This window comes from Beta vulgaris, chromosome 5 (genome assembly GCF_026745355.1).
Source record: "Beta vulgaris subsp. vulgaris cultivar EL10 chromosome 5, EL10.2, whole genome shotgun sequence".
In the NCBI taxonomy this organism is placed as follows: domain Eukaryota; kingdom Viridiplantae; phylum Streptophyta; class Magnoliopsida; order Caryophyllales; family Amaranthaceae; genus Beta; species Beta vulgaris.
In genome coordinates, this window is record NC_079206.1 from 21,306,382 (window position 1) to 21,315,332 (window position 8,951).

Consider the following 8,951-nt stretch of genomic DNA (forward strand, 5'->3'; position numbering starts at 1 on the left):
AAACATGAGACATAAACTCAGGTCTGTGTAATTTCTCCAATTTGTAGCTATTTTGGCCTTTTCGCTCCCAAAATGTACTTATGAAGTGACTTAACCCCAAATTTTCTTTGAACATGATTATATGATGTATAATGTAACTAGTATGTAGATTTTTAGGCTTTAATTTGTTGTTGGTTGCATTTCGGGAACGAAAAGGCCATTTCCGACCTATTTTGGCCTTTTCGCTCCCAAATCGTTAATATCGAGTGATTTAACCCCAAATTTTCTTTGAACATGATTATATGATGTATAATGTAACTAGTATGTAGATTTTTAGGCTTTAATTTGTTGTTGGTTGCATTTCGGGAACGAAAAGGCCAATTCCGGCCTATTTTGGCCTTTTCGCTCCCAAATCGTCCTTATCGAGTGATTTAACACCAAATTTTCTTTGAACATGATTATTTGATGTATAATGTAACTATTACGTTGATTTTTAGGCTTTAATTTGTTGTTGGTTGCATTTCGAAAACGAAAAGGCCAATTTTGGCCTATTTTGGCCTTTTCCCTCCCAAATCGTCCTTATCGAGTGATTTAACCCCAAATTTTCCTTGAATATGATTATATGATGTATAATGTAACTAGTATGTAGATTTTAAGGCTTTAATTTGTTGTTGGTTGCATTTCGGGAACGAAAAGGCCAATTCCGGCCTATTTTGGCCTATTTTGGCCTTTTCGCTCCCAAATCGTCCTTATCGAGTGATTTAACCCCAAATTTTCTTTCAACATGATTATATGATCTATAATGTAACTAGTATGTAGATTTTTAGGCTTTAATTTGTTGTTGGTTGCATTTCGGGAACGAAAAGGCCATTTCCGGCCTATTTTGGCCTATTTTGGCCTTTTCCCTCCCAAATCGTACTTATCGAGTGATTTAACCCCAAATTTTCTTTGAACATCATTATATGATGTATAATGTAACTAGTATGTAGATTTTAGGCTTTAATTTGTTGTTTTGCATTTCGGGAACGAAAAGGCCAATTACGGCCTATTTTGGCCTCTTTTGGCCTTTTCGCTCCCAAATCGTCCTTATCGAGTGATTAACCCCAAATTTTCTTTGAACATGATTATATGACGTATAATGTAACTAGTATGTAGATTTTTAGGCTTCAATTTGTTGTTGGTTGCATTTCGCGAACGAAAAGGCCAATTCCGGCCTATATTGGCCTATTTTGGCCTTTTCCCTCCCAAATCGTCCTTATCGAGTGATTTAACCCCAAATTTTATTTGAACATGATTATATGATGTATAATGTAACTAGTATGTAGATTTTTAGGCTTTAATTTGTTGTTCGTTGCATTTCGGGAACGAAAAGGCCATTTCTGGCCTATTTTGGCCTATTTTGGCCTTTTCGCTCCCAAATCGTACTTTTCGAGTGATTTAACCCCAAATTTTCTTTGAACATGATATATGATGTATAATGTAACTAGTATGTAGATTTTTAGGCTTTAATTTGTTGTTGGTTGCATTTCGGGAACGAAAAGGCCAATTCGGCCTATTTTGGCCTATTTTGGCCTTTTCGCTCCCGAACGTACTTATCGAGTGATTTAACCCCAAATTTTCTTTGAACATGATTATATGATGTATAATGTAACTAGTATGTAGAGTTTAGGCTTTAATTTGTTGTTGGTTGCATTTCGGGAACGAAAAGGCCATTTCCGGCCTATTTTGGCCTTTTCGCTCCCAAATCGTACTTATCGAGTGATTTAACCCCAAATTTTCTTTGAACATGATTATATGATGTATAATGTAACTAGTATGTAGATTTTAGACTTTAATTTGTTGTTGGTTGCATTTCGGGAACGAAAAGGCCATTTCCGGCCTATTTTGGCCTTTTCGCTCCCAAATCGTCCTTATCGAGTGATTTAACCCCAAATTTTCTTTGAACATGATTATATGATTTATAATGTAACTAGTATGTAGATTTTTAGGCTTCAATTTTTTGTTGGTTGCATTTCGGGAACGAAAAGGCCAATTCCGGCCTATTTTGGCCTATCTAGCCATTTCCCTCCCCGTGCACACCCCCCTCCCCCCTGCAGGCCCCCCCCTCCCCCCTGCTACCCACCCACTGCACCCCGCTGCATCCTCTTGCACACCCCCCTTCCCCCCCTGCACACCCCCCTTCCCCCCTGCACCCGCATCCCCCTTTCCCCCCCGACACACCCCCTACACACCCCCCTCCCCCTGCCCCCTACCCCCTGCACACCCCTGCACCCCCTGCTGCACCCCCCCGCCCCTGCACACCCCTCTGCCCCCCTGCACACCCCTCCTTCCCCTACCCCCCCTGCACCCCCTGTTGCACCCCCAGCCCCCCTGCTGCGCCCCCCTTCCCCCCTGCACACCCCCCTTCCCTCCCCCTGCCCCCTGCACACCCCCCCTTCCCCCCGTGAACATGATTATACGCGCCCTAAATTTTTTTAAAAAAAAAAAATTAATTCGTATGTTTTACAATTTCAGGGACATGGCGGATGTGCATACGGATACGAGTGCGGAACACACTACCGAGGATGAGTGTTTCGATTACAAAAAGGAACAGCGGCAATTGGTTATGGCTCGCCGTGAAGAAAAAGGTTTACAAAGGCCAAGTAAGAACTTGCAGACGAAAAAGAGGAAAGGAAGGGGACCTACAAAGTCACTAGGGAAACCCACCCTAATGACTTTGGATTACGATCATTTGGGGCAACCTTGTGGAAAATGGCGTCAAAAGTATGCCATGCAAGTTGGGATTTGCATGCATAAGCTCTCCATTCTCCACTCATGGAAAGAGGTCCCGAGTCTTTGAAGAAGATGATTTGGGAAGATACTATGGTAAGATTCGCGTACAATTACGTTTAGAATCTTAACACTTTAGTTAAATATACTATGTAATATTTACTAATTTGTGAAATGCGTTCTTTGTAGAATCAATTCCATATTCCAAATGATGAAGCGAAGAAGATTTGTTTCTATCCGCGGTTGCCCAGAGGTTCGAGACTTCAAGGCCAAGCTAGTGTCGGGGTGGATCACGAAGCGGAGAAAAGTCGGGGGAACAAAGAAGAAGAAAATCTACGACGGGGAGCAACACCTTCTTCTGAGGCTTCACAGGACACATCATTTGAGGCGCCCTCCAAGCTTCCATATCAGATATGGAGGCATATCACAGCTGAGGAGTGGCATGCATTTGTTGCACAAAAAAAACCCCAGAAGCTGTTGTAAGAATTTTTTACTAGCTAAGATTTAATACTTTTAGATCCAATATTATTGTATAACACCATATCTAACCTTTGTTTATATTTGTGTGTTTCAGGCATCTCGTGAGAAAAATAGCGCGAATGCAAAAGCTAGGAAGTACTATCACCATCTGGGTTCTCAGTCGTATGGTCAGGCGAGAGAATCGTGGATGTATGACCATTACCCCACGATTGCGTCGACCACGGCATCGGGCACTAGCTCTACGACGACAGTTGCACAGCGGCAACCAGATAGAGCGCTCGATTGGTGGTGTTCCATGCATGGGGTTGATGCAAAGGGACAGAGAGTCATACCTGATCCCGAACAAAACAGATAGCTAATGCCATTGTAAGTACATATTATAAGTTTTTGATAAGGTTTACATAATAATATAACTTGTGCGCTCACGAGTATTTCTCTCTTATCCTTATGCAGATTGGCTTGAAGGAAAAGGAGGCAACTGGTGAGTTCACTCCTAGAGGACAAGTTGATGCCTTACACGAGACTCTAGGACGGGACCAATATGGACGTGTGAGGGGCGTAGGAGGTGTCCGCCTCGGGGTGAAAAGGTGTATGGTGATCAATACACCTCTACGTCAAATCCAGTGCCCTAGTGTCAATTCATCACTTCCATAGATGTGGAGGCTATGAAAGCCCAACTTCGGGAGGAGCTCAGAGCGGAGATGACTCAGAATTTCAACGCCATTTTGGCGCAGATGGGCTTACCGACTTTTGGTGCTTTCACGCAGGGCATGTTCCTACGCAGCCTGTTCCTACGCAGCCTCATCCAGATCCGGAGTTACGTGTAATCATTTAATATCACAACTATTTTGTTCTTAAATATGTTGTTTCATAGACTAACTATGAATAGAGTTTACTTTTTAAAGGAAGAGACACCATGTGAGCTATTAAATCAAGGAGATGGTCATGGAGTTTCATTATCGTTGCTTATGGATCTGCACAGCCCCCTAGGGACCGGGTACGATTGCACAACCAGCCAGTCGCTGATATTCACTATGTGGTCAGCGTTTCAGACATTGTGCCCGGTTTCGAAGCATTTCCTCTTCCGCTGCCGAATGCAGGAGTTGGTGTACAGTTATTGACTGATGCCCTTGGCAGTTATATTCTATGGCCGCGTGCATTGGTGCGGTTATCAGATCAGGTACAATGATTAACATAAGTTATATACATAGTTTTCTTTTATAGTTCCTATATATGATTGTCAGTAATATCTTTTAATTTAACTAATTACTAGGGTTCGGGGAAGGCCGACAGGAAGGGAAAGAAGGTAGCTTCACCTCAGGGAGGCCGACGTGCCCAAGTGGAGAAAGTAAATGTTTCTACGGCAAAGTCTCCACTCATTACGGATATGGAGGTGGTGCAAGGCCTTACTCAACCGTGCTTCTGGCTACATGAGTGCGTTAGCGATGACATGAAGCAATGATTGAGATTAAGTTGTCGGCCACCAATTCCACTACATTGAGGAAACATCGACCTTCATTTCTAAGGTGATATTAAAGAATTCTTACTTGAGGAAGAGTTGAATGTTTCCATGATACAAACATTCATGAGGTAATACTTTATTAGTATATTAAATTAATAAAATACATATATGCCTTAATTAAGTAGTATTCAATCCAACTAATAATAACTTCCATAATAAGTAAGTTTTATTTTATCAATATGAATTCTCAGGCTATTATACAATGATTTGAGGCAATCTAGTCAGCCAATGTTTGGTTGGTTATGTCCAAGCTTTGTACGAGATAACAGTTGCGTACAAAACGAAAAGGAGGTGAAAGCATATCTCAAGGATTCTTTGAACGCATGTTCTCGTAGTGGATATAAGATCATTCTTCTTCCTTACATTGAATCGTATGCTTCTTAAACTCACTTTTTATTACTTTAATTAAATTGACCTATTAGTTGTTCTACGATAATAATAACATTTTTATTGTTGTAGGAACCATTGGACACTGATTGCAATATGTTTGTCACGTAACGAAGTCTACCACTTTGATTCTTTGCGTAAAGGAACAATACGGTCCTTACTAGTCAAATCATTGTTAAATAGGTAGCCTAATCGAAACTATATGCACACTTAGCTTATTAAATGTACATCTAATCTTATAATAATGTATTGATGTAGTGTGATGAAGAAGATTACTGCATCTGGACTTCGACAAGAAAACCTCCTGTTTGGTATTTAGTCGAGGTAACATGAGTAATTTTTTGCATCCTTTTATAGAAACACATAATACACATCTAACATGTCATTTATTGCATCTTTGGTGAATTTTAGTGTCCGGTACAAGAAGGTGGACGTGCGTGTGGGTATTACGTCATGAGGTTCATGCTCGATATCGTCAACTATTGCAAAGATGTTGGTGATCTTCGAAAGGTATGTAACTTTTAGGTTTCCAATTGTTTGTTTGTTGCCTTTTTCGCTCCCAAAATTATTATGAAGTGATTTAACCCAAATTCTCTTTGAACATGATTATATGAGGCATAATATAACTAGTATGTAGATTCTTAGGCTTGCATTTGTTGTTGGTTGCATTTCGGGAACGAAAAGGCCATTTCCGCCTATTGGCCTATTTTGGCCTTTTCGCTCCCAAAATGTACTTATGAAGTGATTTAACCCCAAATTCTCTTTGAACATGATTATATGAGGCATAATATAACTAGTATGTAATTCTTAGGCTTAATTTGTTGTTGGTTGCATTTCGGGAACGAAAAGGCCATTTCCGGCCTATTTTGGCCTTTTCGCTCCCAAAATGTACTTATGAAGTGATTTAACCCCAAATTCTCTTTGAACATGATTATATGAGGCATAATATAACTAGATTCTTAGGCTTGCATTTGTTGTTGGTTGCATTTCGGGAACGAAAAGGCCATTTCGGCCTATTTTGGCTTTTCCTAAATGTACTTATAAGTCATTTAACCCCAAATTTTCTTTGAACATGATTATATGAGATATATTATAATAGTGTGTAGACTTTTAGGCTTGCATTTGATTTTGATTGAATTTCGGGAAGGTATATGTCATTTTTAGAAGTACTAACTACGGTAAAATGATGAATTCTTATATATGTGTTTATTCCTTGGTTGTTTTGCAAGGTTTATGCGAATTCCACACCACGTTTGAGGAACTTCACCAAAGAAGAAATTGATGAAGTTCGGGATAAGTTGGCGTCCCACATTACCGATGATTGCATAGTAGATTCCAATAATGTACTAGTTTCTATCAATCCTATAATGTACACTTTTTACATTATTAAATATATTTGAAGTTAATTATTACCTTTCTCCACTTGTCATATATTATCGTATTGCAATTTGCCAATTTTTTTTGTCCAAGGGAGGTTTTGGGTGGGGGTGGGGGAAGTGGGGAGGGGGCTGCTGTGTGTGTGCAGGCTGTGCTGCTGTGTGTATGCAGGCTGTGTGCATGCAAAAAATTAAAAAAAATAAGTGAAGGGCTGCGCTAGTTGGAACTAGCGCAACCCTTCTATTCAAGAAGGGCTGCGCTAGTTAGAACTAGCGCAACCCTTCTAAGAAGAAGGACTGCGCTAGTTTGAACTAGCGCAACCCTTCTAAGAAGAAGGGCTGCCCTTCAAAAGGGCTGCGCATTTCAACAGGCGCAGCCCTTCTAAGATTAGAAGGGCTGCGCTAGTGAAGAAGGCGCAGCCCTTCTATCTTAGAAGGGCTGCGCTTTTGACTTAAATGCGCAACCCTTCCTTATGAAGGGCTGCGCTTTACTAGCGCAGCCCTACTTGAATAGTGAAGGGCTGCTATGGAAAGGGCTGTTGTCAAAAAGCGCAGCCCTACATGCCATTTTCAGCGCAGCCCTTCTTCTTTTTTCCACTAGTGATTGGTGAGTATTTTTTAAACTAGGGTTAGGGTGAAAGTATATATGGATTAGGGTTTAAAGATTTTGTTAATGTGATTGTGATGTTCTAAAGAAGTTTATGCATTGATCTTGGTGTTTTGAGACCTTAGGATAGATATTGATCATATTTATGCTTTGGTATTTTGAATTCAAATGTTCTTAAATCGAATTTTGAACTCTTTTATCATCCCTAAGAATCAACTTAATTTTTAGACCAACATATTGGGTAGAAATTAAGGGGATCCTTTATTAGGGGTTTTCCGAATTTATTGAATCTCTTAATCAACTAACTAAAGACCATTCGAGAGAGGATTTCGGTTGATTGATTAAGTGATTATTTTTTAGGACCATTCGAGAGAAGACTCGAGTATTTTAAGGGAAAACTAAACCTTGCATAACTGTCTCCTTTGCTTCACAATCGCATTAATGATCATTGTCTATTCCTATTCATACTAGTAACCTTAACTATAGTGTCTTCCTATTTGATATTTTAACTGGCTTTATTTAATAGTTCTTTGATAATAGTTTGTAATTGTTACCAAATCAATCTAAACCCCCCCCAAAAACCCTTCAATTAAGTAATTTAAACTTGATAGACTTTAATTAACCCCATTTTCCCTATGGATCGACCCTTGTCTTGCCTTTACTAGGTTCTTAGTAATTGCTTGTTAGGTTTTATAAATATTGTTTGAAAAGTGATTTTTTGGTGCCTTAACGACACACTAAAAACCTCTTATCAAACATAACTCAAAATAATACTTCCTCCGTTGTTTTTCAATTGTAATAATGAGATTTTTTACATTATTCATTCACCACCCTTTAACTATCTATTGTGATTTTTCCGTAAGAAAAAATATGGGGTAGTCTTGTTAGATTCGTCTCGATATATACTTTCAAAATATCGATTTTTTAATTTTTTTTTTACTATAACGTAATTAAAGATATTAATAGTTGAAATTGTTCAATGACAAGCGTGAAAACTCAATTGTTACAATAGAAAAAGAATGGTGAAAGTATAAACCATAAACATCAATTTTAAAATGATTTGAAAACATACCAATAATCACGTGAATGAGTTTTATAAATGACTTAAAACATATTTAAAATGATATGAAATAATTCTAAAATGATATAAAACATAATAATGACATGAAACAATTATGTTAGTTCCCACATGTGAGATTTTATTACATAATAAATAGTAATCTAATATATTATGCCAAGACGCACTCGTTTTATAAGCTAGACATCCACAATTAATTACATTGGGCATGCACGTGCCATAACACTTGGATTAGGGCTGACGATTAGTTGAGACAGCTCGCGAGCTACCCGAACTTGACTCGGTCAAAGCTCGACTCGAGCTCGAACTCGACTTGACATGTTAACGAGTCGAGCAACTCAATACTCGATTCGAAAAGATCGTGAGATACTCGAAAAAATTATATAAGAAAGTTTAACCTTTTTATCTATAAAGATACTTGAACTTTTCTTTTTTAAAAAAATGAAAAAAAAGTATATAAAATAACCAAAAGGCAAAGTGAAGGATTTCTCCTATAAGAAATAGAACTATATCAATGGATGAGATATAAAAAAATCCAACAATCTAATCTTAACCGAGTTCGAGCTGGAACAAAGTTCGAGTTCGAACTTTAATCGAGTTCGAGCTTAAAAATTTAAAGCTCGTGAGTTTTCGAGTCGAGTCAAGTTTGGGTATGAGTTTTCGAGTTCGAGTCGAGTTTAGTCAAACTCGAGCTCGACTCGCATCATTGCCTGCCTAAGTTGGATACTTTTAGATGTAAAACTGAAAAAGTAT

The 8,951-nt window shown here is 38.8% G+C and overlaps 1 protein-coding gene across 1 annotated transcript; it reads left to right on the forward strand.

The window, feature by feature from the left end:
* The first annotated feature begins 3,882 nt into the window (after positions 1–3,882).
* On the forward strand, positions 3,883–4,690 carry LOC130591370 (uncharacterized). The gene is made up of 3 exons (XM_057394660.1): positions 3,883–3,890; positions 4,165–4,408; positions 4,502–4,690. Exons 1-3 carry the CDS (start codon positions 3,883–3,885, stop codon positions 4,688–4,690), a joined length of 441 nt encoding a protein of 146 aa, XP_057250643.1.
* Positions 4,691–8,951: the final 4,261 nt, after the last annotated feature.

Bases quoted from the DNA above. Each gene is read 5' to 3' on its own strand.
- LOC130591370 (XM_057394660.1), top strand. The intron at 4,409-4,501 runs GTACAATGATTA...ACTAATTACTAG, and splicing joins TGGTGCGGTTATCAGATCAG to GGTTCGGGGAAGGCCGACAG.